This window comes from Pezoporus wallicus, unplaced genomic scaffold (genome assembly GCF_028554395.1).
Source record: "Pezoporus wallicus isolate ANWC-B61680 ecotype Strahan unplaced genomic scaffold, APGP_CSIRO_Pwel_v1 scaffold_2584, whole genome shotgun sequence".
Taxonomy (NCBI): Eukaryota; Metazoa; Chordata; class Aves; order Psittaciformes; family Psittacidae; genus Pezoporus; species Pezoporus wallicus.
In genome coordinates, this window is record NW_026642851.1 from 6,914,088 (window position 1) to 6,931,987 (window position 17,900).

The 17,900-nt window shown below is 37.1% G+C and overlaps 1 protein-coding gene across 10 annotated transcripts in view; it reads left to right on the forward strand.

Moving 5' to 3' along the window:
• The window catches only part of CACNB2 (calcium voltage-gated channel auxiliary subunit beta 2), a 261,734-nt gene that overhangs the window by 211,105 nt on the left and 32,729 nt on the right, over positions 1 to 17,900 (forward strand). For all 10 annotated transcript variants that reach the window (XM_057432548.1, XM_057432550.1, XM_057432557.1 and 7 more), the window contains 3 exons: positions 10,045 to 10,167; positions 14,273 to 14,409; positions 16,104 to 16,180. In XM_057432548.1, coding sequence (XP_057288531.1) covers positions 10,045 to 10,167; positions 14,273 to 14,409; positions 16,104 to 16,180 — 337 coding nt within the window. The remainder of the gene's footprint in view (positions 1 to 10,044; positions 10,168 to 14,272; positions 14,410 to 16,103; positions 16,181 to 17,900) is intronic.

Consider the following 17,900-nt stretch of genomic DNA (forward strand, 5'->3'; position numbering starts at 1 on the left):
TTACTTAAGGGATCATTTTATTGTTTTGTTTTATTTAAAAGCAGAAAATTGCACATACACACACACGATTAAATTTAAAAATAAAGTACACAATATTGGGTACTGTAAAGCTAGAAAATGAAAGCTGTAAAGTGGTTTGTGCTAGCTTAACTTCCCTATGCAATTACATAATGCTATAGTCTTTACTGTATAGACTGATTATATTTAACAAGCAGTTGTTGATTATTTTGTTTCTCCTTTCTTGTTCTCTTTTATGTAGTGACCCATTGTTGTATTTGCTGCATGTTAAGAAGATAGACGTATCTAGTTCTCGAGTGATTTCTTGTTTCTGTGGGGCCTTGTGCAGAAGCTGTCTGAATGCTGCGTGAGCTTTGATTTGTCCTTGCAGTGTTGCAGCTGGACCACTAAGTCACAGATTGAGAACAAAAGTTTATAACAATTTTGAGTGACAAATTTAAGAAACCTTCTGTCCATAACATTGAGTAGTGGGTAGGATTTGGTATGCCTGAATAACAAGGGCTTGGTGTTTTAGTTCCCTGCTTCTGGGACAGAGAGAGGCAAAGGTGATTCATGCCGTCTTAAGAGATAAATCGTCCCTTAGAGACTGCTTGCCATTCTCAGTTGAACTTGGTGAGCCTCACTTTTTGGCGGCAGAAGTTAATCCATCAGGGAAGTATAAGAGTCTGTAGAGAGCTCCCTGTGTTTCATACATTCTTGATCTGTGTTGTATTTTAAGCCCAGGACAGTCTGTCACAAGGGAAGGGCCTTCCTGAATGTAAGTAAGATACAGTACTGAGGTGAGGAGGATATATGATTGTGAAGTTAATGACGGTACCATAGTAGTGTACACAGTGAGGGCTAAGTTAAAAATACCAATACCATTCCCCTAAGTTAAAGGTACCTCCATTTCCATTTTCCCGGAGCCTGGGATTTTAGCATTCAACTTTAATAAATGCTCTTCCAGCACAGTTTAAATGTGTATGCTACATGTTACAGTTTCTGTAATCTGCGTCTAGGCTCTCAGGGAGATTTTCAGAAGAGATTCCATTTGAATTTACATATGAGAATTATCTTAGATAATGAAATACTTACAGAAACAATAGTTACTCAGTTAAAAAGTAGTCTAATAGATAAGCATGTCTAATGGATAAGGTATAGTGGAAGTTGCCCCTGCTTATGGAAGGGTGGGTGGAACTAAATGATCTTTAAGGTCCCTTCCAATCTAAACCATTCTATTATTCATTCTATCATTCTATGATTACTGCATAAGCTATGGCCATAAAATGTAATTGTGTGAAAGGGGCAGGAGCATTGAGTCAGCTGTAGTGTTTACCATATGCTGACATAAATTCTCAGGTTTTGTTCAGCATATTAGTTAAGAGCTAATATAACATTTGACTTTTCTCTCTATATGCCTAAAATACCGTCCTTGGAACATGTATTCATATAACATAAGTCCTGGAAATGGACAACTCTAGCTATGTAGTGTATATTTCTAATATAGGAAGATTTTTTCTGTATAGTTTCTTAAAAAACACATGCTTAACTTATTATGTAAAAGCGAAACATTTTAACAACATTAGCCTTTGGCTCTAGCAGTCATAGAGACTTTCTGATCCAGTTGAAAAGAATGAAATGCAAAATCATTTAAATGTTGGAACTAGCAATAAAGCTTGCATGCATAATAGTGAGTTAAGAAACATTTTCAATTATATTACTTTTTTCAGGAGCTGTTGTTAATAGTATTTACATTTTTAGCCAATCATTGCATTGTTGATTCATTTAGTGTTTACTTTAGCTGACTGTGTCACAACATGCTTTTATGCTTTTCCTGGATAATATTTGTTTGTGAACAGCCTGAAAATGTTACTGCAGATCTTTTATCTATGTGAACCTCAATTTAGCCAAAAAGCTAAGATCTACTAAAATGCTGTCTCATATGCTTAAAATGTCTCATAAGCATAAAATGTCCTCACTCTGACATTGAAATAAAGAATTTGAAATCCCAACACAGTATTTTTGTTGCAAATGACAGTTTTCATCTACTGGCTTTTGCTGGCAGAATAAGCATGTTTTCCATAAGCACAAACAGACTTCTTCAGCTGTGCCTGTTTCCAGTTGTTCCCATTAACTCCCCAAGTGGGTGGTACTGAAGAGCCACCTTCCTAGCACACTTGCATGCAAACAACACACAGCCGCCGATGAGTTTTGGCATTATGCTCTAATAAGAAAAGACCCCACTCATATGAGAAAACTCAGTTGTGCGTCACTAAAGCTATTTCGGTCTTTGCTGCCTCCTGAGCTGAATGTAAACCGACATTGGTGACTCTATTCAGATACGATTTCGTAAAAGGAAGTAGGAAAAATAACTTTCAAGCTGTGTGTGAAGATGAGCTAAAATAGTAACAAAAGTATCTCAAGAGGATAAAAAAAAAAAATCGCTTAAACCTACCTGTTGTGTAAGAAAAATAGATCTGGCAGACTCTCTTTTGTACCAGCTGGATGTGTTAAATTTCCTTCCTTACCATTGAGAGCAGACATTGTTCTATCAGGTATACCAAGGAACTGAAACGCTTCAGATTTCCTCAGCATATTTCACCTCAAATGGGTCTCAGTCTCAAGGAAAATCACGCTTAAGCTTTAATAGCTGAGTGTCCAGGCAGCAACACTTGCAACTTGCTTAGAGAGTCCAAAAGGAAGGCTTATCACAGTGGTGGCTTTTCTGATGGGTATGTCTCCTTGCTGGCAACTCTTGCAGGAGGGTGCATTTTAGTGTCAGGCCCTGCAGAGCAGTGGTTGCAATGTTTCCTTGGCAGGAATTTGGTGAGCCAGCCTTTGGTAAGGTAGCGTGCAGGCGGTGGGGATGGCTGGGCATAGTTCACATTGCCTCAGTTTTGGAAATAGGTGTAAAAATGTACTCAGATCAAATAATTTCTCAGTGCTTGAGTCTGTAATGACAGTTGGCTCCAGGACTACTTGTTCTGGCTGACCACTTCTCTCCCAAATTCCTCAGGAGAGATCCATGCTTTCTTTTGATAGCCTTAAATAATTCAGAAGAGTTTAAATTTCATTATACCACTGTTGTACTCAGGCTGCTAATTAGTAACTACAAGTTTATTGTGTTTTGTTCTCCCACTATACTTTTTTATTTCATCTCCTTCAGTTGTTGGAAGTGCTGAGTATAGCACCTTGCACAGGGAGGTACTAATCGAGACGAACCTCAGGCATTACATGGTTACGAGGACAGTGCTGTCTGCTGTAAGAAAGTAATACAACTGCAGTCTTAACCATTTCACACACACACACATACACAGACAAAGCCCTTGACCTAGTGGTTAAAAATAACCCTCTTTTTAGACCACTTACAGTTAAAACTGGAAATTGGCAATTTCTACTTGTAATAATACTTGATTTTCCTATATTGCAGTATAATATCGAGTATTTCTTGTCTGTTATAGATAAGGCCCTTCACTCGTAGATGTATGAGTGAACTATAGTTCCTTTATGGTTTTTTACCATGTGAGGGGTCAAATACTGGAGCAGGATGCACAGAGAGGTTGCGGTGTCTGTCCTTGGAGGTGCTCAAGACATGCCTGGACACAGCCTTGAGCAGCCTGATGTAACCAGACCTGCTTTGGGCAGGGATTGGACTATGTGACACCAAAGGCCCTTTTCAACCTCAATTCTTCTGTGCTTCTGTCTTGCTACCAGATTTGTTTGATAAGTATGCCCACACCAATAAAAGAAGGCCTAATCTTTGCTGGAAAGTCATAGTATTGATTTCTACTTTTAGCGACAGCAGGTATACTCTAGTTTTCTGTTGGACATCCATGAATTGTCATTGCTTCCTCAGCAGTGAGATTTCTGGGCAGATGCTATTGCTAGAGATTCGTCAATTGCTTATCTCTAATGAGGCTCCAGCAATAATCAGCATTTAGGATGTGAATTGCTTGTGTACTCATGTGGGTTTAATTTTTGTTTCTTGTGTAACAGATGTATAGATTAGTGTACAGAATAAAAAATAACAAAGTTCTTTTAGTATTTTTATTTTTGCATTCTTGACCTGTTTTTGTGACAGTATATGTTTCATATCATTTTAAAGTTCTGTAAAATAATAACGAAAATCACTTGTTTCGGTAGAACATCTAGGTTTTAAACTGCTTTTGCCTTATATATTTGTCTCTCAGTCTCAACAGCAGAGGAAAATATAGTGACGTGTTTTAAGACAGCAGTTATCAGGCCATCACATTGCTATTGATCTTTGTCCTATGTGAGGTATTAATATTGCTTATAGCCCCGTTTCATTACGTACAAGGCTACTCTGTGGAAATAGTGCCAAATGTAGGTCGTTGTCTAACATATTTACTCCCTACCAAGACCACTAATGAAAAGTTCAGCAGTAGTATCATCTTTCTTAAGCTGAAAAAAAAGGCCTGTATGGTGTTTTAAATTTTCAGGAGTGTGAACCTGGTAGTGTTTCAAGAGAGTCCCATTATATTCATTACTGTGGAGAAAAATAATTCCTTGCTTTCAGGACAAGGTTACAGGCATCTGTAAAAAGTGGCTGTGATGAAGGATGAGTAGCATTTATGTAGAAGTGGTGAGGAAGGAGATGTGCTTCGAGACAAATTTTCCAAACTTCACCACAGATGCTGACTTTGACATGCAACTTACCAAAATGGTAACTGAAGTAATTCTCTGAGTCAGTTCTTGACTTTGCTGGCATTGCCCTCATGAAAGATGCATTCAGATTAGCATTCAGTTTTGTTTGAACTGGTGTAAATACAGTGTACTTCTAGTGTGGGAATGATGTAACAGAGTGAGAAATGAGATGGATCAGAGACTAGATCCTCATCAGCTACTGCTGAAGAAAGTAAAGGCAGCCTTGAGCCTTGCTTGTGTTTCTCTAGCCCTAGAGTTATTGCTTCAGATAGGACAACTTCAGGGGTAAATGGAAAGGCTTTGGAGAATGCTCTGATCTGTTTGTCTACGTTCTGGTAGTGGATAGGGAATAGAAATACCTCAGTTATCAAGCAACATTCCCAAAATTAGTGGCCGTAAGGGATATGACCTGTTCTGAGAGCAAATTCTGTGTCAGAAAATTTGCCTCCTTGTCTGGGATCCCCAGGGACTGCATCCACTGGGTTTATGGCACAGCATAAAAAATCTGAAACAAGTTACAAGAAAAAAAGGGCTTTGTCATGTTATAAGTACATTACTAGAAAACAGATTGTACGATTTTGTTCTGTTATTGGGTGAAATATTTCTTGGATACAAATTCAACCAAGTAGGTGCAAACTCATTTCAACTGACAAATTGACTGAGGCAGATACAATGTGCAAATGTTGGTGTAATGCATTCAGTACAAGTTAGTGATAAGGGTGAAGGAACATAAGTAGCAGAGGACAATACTGTAAATTCTATTAGTTTACTAAGAAAGGTTGGCGTGAAGATGTATAAAGGGAATGTAACTCGTGAACCAAAAGGAAGAAGTGACAAACAGATGGAAAAAGTGAAAATTAAGTAAGGTCTTCCTATTCCTGTTTGAATTTGTGTCTGCTACCAAAACTGTACAGCCAGAGTTGGTTTAGCAATTGGTGAATAAGGTTTTATTGATTCATAATCTGAATTTAAACCAGAAGCTGAAATGGTTTCATGAGGAACCCCACTCCAGCGTGTGCTCCCTGCTGCCCTACTGGTACAGATGATGGTGGTGTCCATGGTCTGGTTAATGTTCTCCTTATGGAGATACTTGGTCTGCTGAATGTTGTATTTTTTACAGAGGAAAAAGGGAAAACAAAGTGGAAATGTTCATTCTGAAGATAACTGAACTTTTTCAGGCCACATTGTTTCTCTTGAGAGAGATGAAATGTTAAACTGTTTAACAACTGGGAACATCTGTCCCTATAGTCCAGGCTGTGGATTAACTGAATGCTAAACTGACATCACATTTTCACAAGATTTAGAGAGTGAACAGAAAGTGCTTAACTGTTTTGACCTAGTCTAATTTTAGAACTGGAGGATATGTAAGCAGATGCTAGATGTATTTTAAAATATACATATGCATATGTAAAGAAAAAAAATTTACGTAAGGCCCTAATTACATAACAGCTGGATTATTTTATTTTTTTTTAGTTCAAGGCAGTGTAGTTCAAGAAAAGAAAAAGTAGTTAATTTGACAGTTCTATGACACTGTCAGAATTATTTATTTATGTAAAAAGGCTTAGCATTTAACTTTTATAAATTAATTAGTTTTAAATATTCAATTAGATGAATTATTGTAGTCTAATCCCATGGTACTTCAGTCTCCCTTTCTATCAGTATGACAAGTATCTAAAATGGGACACATCATTTCTGTGAATATCTGTAGATCAATGTTCTGCTTTGTTTTTTCCACTCAGAGTTTTATAGTAATTTTTTCAACTGCAGAAAATGACAGAGGTTTTTTTACCTACTACTTATCTTTCCTGTTAAGATAGTTCTGGAGTAGTTTCCATTATTCTCTTTTTCCTGGGTAGTCAATTTGTGTCCTCTAATAGGAAATTCTACATCATTTCTTAGAAGTGTGTCAAGGACATTTACTTGCTGAAGATGTCTGTTTGTTGCAGTGCAGAAGAGATTTTAGAGTCTTTAGTCAGCCTAAATTCTTTCATCCACTGATATTATTAGGAGTAAGTCACAATACTCTGTTGAGCGTTTTCTATATTCACTAGAGGATATAGCAAATGTGAGAATGGATAAGAAAGCATATTATCCCCCTTATCAGTGTTTGGCAAAGGTTGCTCCTTAATACTTCCAGTCTTGTTCTGAGATTCATTTCTACAATGACAGTTTACTATGCTTTACAAAAACATCATTCTTAATAACAATAAATGATTTATTCCATGCTGTACTACTTAATGATGAAGTATTGTTTAGATTTGACAATTTAATGCTTATTCATATCTGTATTTTTCAGTATTGAAATGAGTAATAGCAGAGCAAGCATCAACTCTGATAGTCTGTAATTAAAATTCAGGAAAATTTCAGGATAGTCTGAAATTAAAATTCAGGAAAACTGGGTCTTTTTATGAACAGTAAAACTCAGTAATTTGTTATCTTTTATTTTTAAGGAAGATACATTATATCACTGAACTCAGTTCCTGTGTGACTATGTTTTTTCTTTGTGGCATTCTGTAATACTTTGCTGACTTCTGCATTGGGTAGCTGGGTGCTGGTAACAACTGAGAGCGTAGTAGAGGAGTTCAGTAAGATACAAATTTGAGCTGCTACGAAGTGGACATACTCAGACCGCAAGGTTTTTAAATTGTTGTGGAGGAATCACTAGATTTTTTGGATGGACATTTTCATAAATGCTCAGTTTTAGATATGTAATCATGAATGCATAAGCATATCTTGATGCCCTTCTAACAGTTCATCTGTGTAATGACAAGCTTAACTTGCCACGTGCTTAGTGAGGGACATACCTTTCTTTCATACTGGAGCCTAGCAATTTCTCTTAGGTGCCTCAACTCCTTTTGCAGCACACTGGAGAAGTTCTCGGTATGAGAAACACACCCAACAACACAATGAGTTCAGCTAGCTATTGGGGTTTTTTATTGTGCTTTTCATATTTCTAAAAAAAATAAAATTTTGTCAATTTTCTAACATAGGATGGTAGTGAATAAGAATGTCTACTAAACTCATCTAAACCAGTTCCCTTGCTATACATATATTTCTACATACTTTCCCTGTTAATGGATGAATTTGATCCACTTACCAGGTATATCTGTGGGTTTTTTTAAATACCATTCCTGATTTGAGCTTTTTTTCTGTTGCACAGTGCAAATACAATCATGTTGTTTATACCACCTATATCTATTGAGTAACGGCTCCAGCATGTTCCAATACCAATACGATTTTCCTTGTTGAAAGTAAAGACACTTTAAAAAATTTGTGTATTTATTTTATTACTGCATTTCACATAGCGCTTCTCTTTGTTAACATATTTTTTCTGTTCAGGTGACCTGAAAAGAAAAAGCAGTCAACTATTTGCAATATCCTTATTCTGGCTAAACACCAAGAAAGACATTAAACTTTTAGGATGTGTGATTTCAACCCGTAACTGTATTCAGTTGCATTTAATATTTTAGTGTGCCATAGGCTTTCCAGTTTAAATAAGTGTCTGTTAAAATGGAACTAGTTTCAGTCTTTAGAGTCCTTCTACCCACCCTTTCTTCTACCCAAGATTTTTCCGCTAATTCTGGAAGAAAGAACAGATGTGGTAATGTCCTTTTCCAATGATTTCCTGATCGTCTCTTCATACAAATACGTACTGTATACAGAATACCACGTGAACATGAAGCCCGTTCTGCAGTCCCCTCCCAAAATTTATTTCTGTTGAAACTGCCTGTTTCACTTCTGGCTACAGATAGTCTCTCAACCCCACTGTTATGAAAGAGCTCATTGTTTCTCGTCCTAAATTAAAAAGCCTTCCTAGAATGTGCACTGAGATGTAAATTGTTTGATTTTGGTAATTCATTCAAATATAGGCCTATTTAAGGAGTTTTAAAATCTGCTTTATTGAAACCCCATGGCTTTTACAGCACATTAGACCTAAATTAAGCAACAGGGAACTTACTCTCCCTTTATTTCCAACTGTCCTTTCCAGGCCAGGTAGCATGATACTGTCTTTAGAATTATTTATTCATCTCCCTCATTATTTTATCATGTATTTTAAAGTGGCAGATTTTTGTCCCCTAGCACTATGCAGGCTGTCAGAGTAAGTCTGGGTGGAGCAGGCAGGGATTTTTAGTAATCAGAAAAATTTTGGTTTCAGGTGTTCAGGTTTGCTGTCATGAAGTAAGGGATGCTTTTCATAGTCTCTTTTTTGAGAATAAATGGAAGCAGTTCTTTACATAGGAAATGAGACAATTTTTTTGCTTGTCATCTGAGCAAAATGCCGTATTTTTAGCCAAGCTGAAGTGATGATGGATACCAACTAATAAAGCTAAAATTGTTGTCTGGTAGAAGTTTTAGTATATTTTAAGATGCTAAGTTATGTCACGCCTTCCACAGTCCCTCGTGAGCACCCCTGAGACTCAGTTCACGTCTTTAAAAATATTTTACAAGCCATAATGTACAGGGACTTCAGATTAAATTATAACAGCAGTGTGGAGGATTTGGGGGTGGGATAAAAGTTTAGCCTGGGGTAGTGAGTCCCAGGGATCCTCTCTCAGGAAAGCAAGCTCAAGGTGTTGTTTAGCGTAGAATAAACCAGAATAAAGGTTGTTCTGCATTCTGAGAAGAGGAAGCCCTCTGTAGCTGTAGGCCGGGCTGAGCAGCTTTTACTAACCACTTAACTGTTGAAAGGTGTTTCAGCCTCAGTGGAACCTGGAAGGAGAAGTTGTGTAGGAGGGTGGAGAGCAGTTGTGGGACCAGGGGGCTGCTGATTCTTCCTGCACTTGCTGCTTGAAAATAAAGCTTGTGAAAATCTTGTAACTCATTGCTATCAACTACCACTACAGGTCATAGGATGAATTATGGGAGCTAGTAAATTTCCGTGTCATTGGTATTTGGTAACGAGCTGACAATCCGAGGGCACATTACTTTGCTCTCAGAATGGCTCTGCAGTGAGATGTCTTGCTTTAAGGGTCACTGGAAGCTGCTGGCACTGCTTCTCCTAATTTATGATTTCCCTAAGACTGTCTGGGGGCTGGGATGTGCCCCTTCATAGCTCTAGGCAAGTGTGGCAGCAGAACTGCAAGCTGCACATAATATATGAATTGCCAGCTGCTTTATGATTTCTAATTACTGGTTTGACTTACTCCAAACTTACTCTAGAGTGCTAGTAGCTAGAAAAAGATCTCATATTCTACCAAACATGTTGATATTAAACAACTGAGGTAAGTAAACATGATGTTCTACATGGATGCTTTGAGCATTCTCTGTAATTTTTATGATTTTTAAAAGATAACTTACATAAATCATGGTCTGTGTGTACATCTGCATATATGTATGTGTTTGTGAGGGAAATCTTCATGCTGTTTATCTTTTGTTTTGCAGACAAAACCAGTTGCATTTGCAGTTCGAACAAATGTTGGGTACAGTGCAGCTCACGATGATGATGTTCCAGTCCCAGGCATGGCCATCTCATTTGAGGCTAAAGATTTTCTTCATGTTAAAGAAGTAAGTAAAACTAGACGAGTAGGTGAATACCCCTTTAAGGGTCTATCTGAGTAATAGTGCTACTATTTCTTAACATTAAGATAACACTTCACATTGCACTATACAAATGCTATAAAATAAGGAACTGAATATTCTTTGAAATACCATTTTTATAAGAGCTATGGCACAATATCCTTACAATCAAATTAATGAGGTTTGGAAAGCAAATGGTTTTCTTCTTTAGTAAAAATAGTTTATTTTGAGCTTTAGAAATCTACATCTGCATATTCAGTGATATAATTTTTCAGGATTTTACCATTCTAGTACTATGAGAGCTCATTGTGATTCAGCAGCTAAGGGTTGCTTCTCTTTTATTTGTATGACTGAATCTCAGTTAACACCAAAATCCTCAGGTCTCTTTTTCACTGTTGTTACTTCCCTGACACAGGCAGTATTTTTTTAATGGTTACATACTGAAGAACTGATGTGGTGTTTCGTGATGAGAACAGCCGTCAAAAAAGGCACTTTTTGTAAGCTGCGTTGGATTTCTTCTGTAGTTTGGCTTTGAAAAATTCCAATTTTTACAAACACCTGAAATCATTTGCATTCTCTCCTTCTGAGAAAACAATACAAAGCAAATAAATTAGTAACTCTCCCATAAAGGCCCTCCATAGCAGCCCCCTGGGCCCTTCTGAATGATTCCCTCATTTTACAAGTTTTCCCAGGTTCTGGTCATATTCCATTGTGTTTTGTCACAAAATAGTCCATCCGGAAATAGAAATTTATAGCAGAAGAACTAAGAACTTAGGGATGAGAACAGCCTAGCCATGCATTTGAAGTTATATCTTTGCCCCATTTTAGATTATCGAAAAATCCCTCAGTAGTTATGATAATGCATAATGAATCTGCTAGTGCAGGTGCTTTGCGAAAGCAATGAACATTCCTAATACACAGGTAGAAATACAGGTGTACAGAGGCTAAGGAAACACAAGAAATAGACTTTAGTGCCTTCATACTGATGACTAATGATAATCTTTTTCCATATATGTTAAATGCACCAAAAAAAAAAGAAAGCTTAATTTGGATTCAGATTGTATATAGTAAAGGAAATGTGTTTTCAGATAGTGCAAAAAAATTTATTTCTGTTGTGGCAGAAGTAGAGGTGAGCAGATACAGAGTCCTATCAAAAGAAAACCATCAGCATTCTTTGGTGAGACTGGGAGCACTGGAAAATATATCACAGTTTGGTTAGATAAATGATTTTGCATAGTTGTCTATTCTGTCTGCATTTCAAATGAGGTCATAATCTCAGACTTCACATCAAGTGTTTTCCCTGTTTCCATATGAACCAGAAATATAGTGTTAGCAGATCTTCTGTTATAATTTATGCTTTTTCCTCCCAGCAAACCTTAAACTCACATGTAAATATGAATGGGATAAAATGAGGAAGAAAAAGTTTCCTGAACTTTTCTGGATCTTCAAAAATGCTTTGAAAGGAAGCTTAGCTCAGCTGAGTTGTTATATATTGTGTGACTGCATCTAGCATCGAGGAATGGAAAAATAGATTCAAATATTCTTGCAGCTTCAGGTGTAACAGAACAGGCACTCTGTGATAATTGCCTTTAAAAATACCTGGTTTTCTCTCTAAGTGGGTAAGGAAAGTTGACCGTCTGGCAGTACTAGGTCAGAACTGGGTTTGCAGAAGGGATCCTGCACCCAGGCCAGATGGAGAGGTAGGAAGGGATCCACAAGGATTTACACTTGGACCTGGATTCTCTGGTCCTGTGTTTGGCAGCAGCTGTTGCATCTGGGCAGGTTGAACCTCTTCAGGAGGGTGCCCCAAGCAGCAGCTCTTCCCTGAACAGCCGCATCCTCCCTCTCCATCTTCTGTGGCCATGCTCTGTTCACTTTCCAGGGCTATATCCCACCAGATACTGCTCCTTCAGTATTTTTGGTGCTCCCTATAGTTAATGCTGGGAGAACTGAAATGTCCAAAGTTTATTTCTTCAGATGAAAAGCAAAAAAACATACTTGACTATAAAATGTAGCGTTTATACCTAACTGGTTGCTAGAAATAATGAAATCTCCAGTAACTTTGCTTGCATAGTAATGCCACACTGGATCAGTGCTGTTCTGTTCTTGTCTACGAGATGTGTGCTGCTGAGAGGGCTCAAACAAAAAAAAAAAAACTCAGTTCAGAATGTACACAGGCAGTGGTGAAAAGTACTGCAGTGATTATTTTCACTATCAGGTTGCATTCATTAAAGCTCAGTACATATAAAGATGAAGGATTCCTTCCTGCTTGAAGAAACAAGCACTGCACCATAGTTGGTCCTGAATCTTTTGAGGCTTTGGTGCGTGGCCATAATTCAGCTTTGCTTTTAATTCATCTTTAGCCATGGCACTCCAAGCACAGGTGGATTACAGAGAATTGCTCACCCCAGCCTGCACCTTGAGAGCTGGACACCTTGCTACCAAGATATCTGCTACTGCAGAAGATTAATGTGATTGCAAAGTAGCCTGCTGTACTGTAGGGCAGCATAAGGAAGTAGTGGCTGTTCATGTTTTGATTTAGTGGTGGTTTTTAGTTATCTATCTCTTCCTTTTACAAAGTTAATGATACTACTTCTGCAGACTTCATGTATACCCTAGAGCAGTTCCATATAATGGCAACCTCCACTGGCTCAATTGCTCTAGTCTTCCTCCACCTATATTATCCTGCAGTATATTTTAAATACACATGCATATCTTTGGTTAGCATTTTGTTATGAAAGGTTATGGTTTTCATAATATGTTTCTAATACAGCTTTGAGAAACTGCTGTTCCAGGTTAGCTCCCTTTTAAATATTGTTATTCTTACTCATAAAGGTATCCCACAGGATGAATGTTATAGATACCCTTATATTTTAGGAGCTTTAAAGTGTCTTTATTTTAATCTGTATTTTTTGTTAGCTAAATATCTTGAAGTTCATTTCGAGCATCACATTCCTATAGTCGCCAAAATGAAAGATAATACTGCCATTTAGGTTGTGTATGACTGATCCACCAACATATTCTTAGTGAAATAATTCTTTTTAATGGGAGCCCACACATTTTACCTGTTTTAATCCTAACTGTACAGCTGTTAAAACTACTTATTCAATAATTAAACATGCACTATAATGTATACGTTCATAGCTTCAGATTCAAGAAGGCAACTTTTCTTCTCATTCAGATGTTCTCTTACAGTTTCATAAATAATCCAAAGTATCCAAAATTCATATTTTAGGGCTGTTCCCATGGAACTCCTAGAATTTTGATATGGGCCATACATAAGTGGCCTATTCTCACCCAAAAATGAATAAATAATAAAGGAAAAAGGAAATAGTTCTGCTCTGGAGATCTCTGCAAAACAAAAAACCCTGTGTATGAAAATATAGTGATTAGAGTAGTCATCTCATATTTCATATAGTTGAAATTCAGTGCATTTGTATAATCATAAGGGTTTATCAGTTATACAAATATACCCATTCTTTGTGGATCTACGATAGTACGTTTAAGATGCAGATCACATGAGCTGTATGCAGTAAGTATATATAAGCAGCAGGATGTAGTCATATTTCAGAGGATTTTAGTGAGTTCAGAGAAGCGGGGGAGTTTGAGAAGTAGTACTTTTTACTTCAAATAGAGAATTGAATATAATAGAATAAGAAAAATAAATTATTACAGAGCTGTAAAAATTGTTGCAGTGGGTAGAAGCAGATCAGAAGAAATCTCTGGTGTCCACCAAGGAGAAACATCAAGGGAGAGCAAAAGCAGCTTTCATGTGTGAGGAGAAAAAACTGTGAAGCAGGAAAAAATAAGGATGGGGAAATGGATGGAAATAACAGCCAGGGAGAATCATGAAGTCTGTGAAGGAAGGTTTATGCTAAGTACTATGGCTATTTAATAATTTGCAAGGTATCATTGTTTTAACGTATTTCTGGATATTACCGTGATTCTTCATTGCCATACTAACATAGTACAGTGATTACATGCAGGGAAGAATTACGTAAAATAGATAAACTGCAAACTAAAAATAATAACAAAATCATGAGAAATACCATATTTTCTTAATATATTGTTTGTTTTTTTTTTTTATCCGTAGAAATTTAATAATGACTGGTGGATAGGAAGGTTGGTAAAAGAAGGCTGTGAAATCGGATTCATACCAAGCCCAGTCAAACTAGAAAACATGAGGCTGCAGCATGAACAAAAGGCAAAACAAGGAAAATTCTACTCCAGGTAATAATGACAAATCATTAAAAATAATAGCATTACCTGTGTTACAACTTGGAAGTTAATGCTGTGTATGCTATACTTCTATTAAATTATTGTAATTGAACCAGTGAAGGAAGTAATATTTATTTATATAATTAATGTAATTACCATTTGAGAAAGAAGGTATTTAGATTGGTAGTCTGTGGTGGTCTGCAGTGCTACTATTCAATTTTATTTTCATAAAATATTTGCAAATATACACTGCAGTTAGTACATTTACTATGTGCAAGCACAATTTTTGAGCTTCCTTAATTTTTTAGCATTTGTTACTTGCTTTCATGATCCTGCAATTTTTAAACCTTCTAAAGTCATCTTTAAAGCTAATTTTAGAAATTACAGAAAATGTTTAGATCAATTTATTTGTAAGCTGAAGCCAATGCCTGTTAGATACATCTTAGGGAAAACATTTTTTGGTCTTGTCAGATTCAATGCCTACAAATACAGCTTTTAAGAATACTGCATTTTATGATAGAAGTTTCACGTCAAATAGTTTGCTGTCTCTGACTGTTGCTGTCATTAAATAAAAATAGCCATTCAGTCTCTAAATGTATTTGAACAACACTGCAAGATGGTAATAATATTATCTTTACTGTGGAATTCTTAATAAAGTAATTTTCCAGTAAACATTAACACATGTGAATGTAAATGTTACTTGGTTCCCTTTGAGTATATAGGAAACAAATATTTCCAGGATGTCTGAGCATATGGATCTAGAATTGAGAAAACAGCTGGGGAACATTTGGGAAGCCAGAGAGGATTTCCTACTTCAATAGGAAGGGCAGCAGTGTTTGAAGAACAAGTCTATGCTAGGACGAGACCAGGATGCTACAGTGCTCAGTTGCATTTGCTAACTGTGAAATGCCTTTCCTATGTGTGTTGTCCTCAGCAGGGGGACATGAAGTTCCTTATGCTTCTGATACAGCCAAATTTGACCCAGTGATTCAGACACTTTCCAAATTGTAAAGGCTTCCATTCACCGGAACTTCTCAAGGGAGATGACACTGTCCTACACATCTTACTAGTATTTTTAGATGAAGTAGAAACTAGTACTATCACAAGAATTATTAGAAAAGTGAAATAGCCTTTCTTACATTCTTTTCAGTGCTTTTATCTTTATGGTAACAAGTAAAATGACTAAAAATACTGTTTCATTATCACAACTTGGATAGGCAGAACTTGGTTAAACCCTAGACTGCTTTGTCTTCCTTTGAGAGACTTTTTTTCCCAAAGTGCTACCTTGTATTGTGACAGCAAAAGAATTTGTACTTTAATTAAATTGAAAAAATGTTAGGCAAACATATTTTCATTAGGGAGCTACCAGTAATTCTGCCATTAAATGAAACAGATATGCTCATTGGCTTAAGAATTAGACTTAGTAATGAGTGTTAGTATTAATAATTATATATCAGTAGCCACGTGAGGTAGTGAGAGCATATGCAGCCGAATGAAGTTTCACAGCAGAACAAGGAACATGACTGATGTTTGCAGTTACTCAGTCCTTGAAATATATATACATTTTGTGTAAGATGTATATTTTATACTGCTGCCAGAAATACTGTTTGTCTCTCGGCTAGCAACTCATTTAGAAGGCAGGTGAAAAAATGAGTAACTACTGAGAAAGATATAAAACATCCAACTAATTTGTTGCTTTACTCCAGCAAATCAGGAGGAAATTCTTCATCCAGTTTGGGTGACATCGTTCCTAGTTCCAGAAAATCAACGCCTCCATCATCTGGTGAGTAGGTCACGAACCCTTTGCTTTATGGACTCATGCACATAATCTTTTAGAATTTATATAAATTTAGTCCTATTTTTCTTACTCCATGACTTCATGACCTCACTTGAAGTATTGTGTACAGTTCTGGTGTCCTCCGCATAAGAAGGACATGGAACTGTTGGAACAATTCCAGAGGAGGGCCATGAGGATGATCAGGGGACTGGGGAACCTCCCATATGAAGACAGGCTGAGAAAGTTGGGGCTGTTCAGCCTGGAGAAGAGAAGGCTGCATGGAGACCTCATAGCAGCCTTCCAGTATCTGAAGGGGGCCTACAAGGATGCTGGGGAAGGACTCTTCATTAGGGACTGTAGTGATTGGACAAGGGGTAACGGGTTAAAACTTAAACAGGGGAAGTTTAGATTGGATATAAGGAGGAAGTTCTTTACTGTAAGTGTGGTGAAGCACTGGAATGGGTTGCCCAGGGAGGTTGTGAAAGCTCCATCCCTGGCAGTGTTCAAGGCCAGTTTTACAGAGCCTTGGGTGACATGTTTTGGTGTGAGGTGTCCCTGCCCATGGCAGGGGGATTGGAACAAGATGATATTAAAGTCTTTTCCAACCCTAAGTATTCTATGATTCTATCAGTTTCGATGGTTGCATTGTCCTGTAAGGCTGGTTTGGGTAGGTTTGAAGTAACAGAGTCAGTGCCCTCAAGTTCAGCCAATGATGGGGCTGTTAACAATGCACAAAATTCCCTACTTGCTTTTGCCATGGTATTTTATAACAAAGGCATAATAAAATGATGAGACTGCATTGCAGCAGGATAGTTAGAGGTTTGGTCCAGTGTGAGCACTCCTGCTCAACAAGAAATACCTTCTGATACAGGAGAAAAAGCAGCAGCAAGAATTCGCAAGAGGTTTCTGCAGTAGCATCCGGAATGGCATTGTTTTATAATAATGGGAACTGTTAGTTTCACAGTTCTGATAATGAGGATGTGTCTAATGCAGTTCTAGCATACTGGACATTTTTTGTCTTCTGTGACAAATTTTTCACAAATAAGTTTTGGTTTTAGAGCATCAACAGACAGATTTAACATTAGTTAGGTTTGAAGCAAATACATAGTGAGCTGATGGAAGAAAAGCTAGCATCAGCTCCTCAAAAAAACTGTAGCAGATTACTCCCCCAAAAGGAAATTCTACTACATTCAGCTGCTGCATTGCTGGATGTTTTGTCTTCTCCTGAGAGAGAAAATCTGTATTTTGAATACCTGAAATATGTAATTATTAATGAATGTTGCTAGTGCCTTATCTAATGAGGCAAAGATATCTATTTTCCAGTCATACTAATTTATATGGAGTCTGGTCTAAAGAGCAGGCATCTTAAAATGATCCTGAAGATGTTAAAGTATGTACATGGACATTAAGAAAGAGACAGGAATTCAATTAAGTTGTGCTAGTAGCTTCATTTAATTAAATTAATTGAAATAGATATCTGTCTTTTGCAGTGAATTTGTTTATAACAACGAAGTTTATTACAATTGCAGTTTATCAAAATTCCATTTAAGTTCCCTACCTGTCTTTTTTTTTTTTTCCTTGGAAAATATCATTTTAGTTTACTAGTAAGTGTCCATCACAAGTCTGTAGAACACACCTTAATCTTTTATTTTACCATGGCTTCAAATTGTCATATTTACCGTTAAGGCCCAGTTTTCAAGAACCTCATTTACGTGTCCCTGGGCCT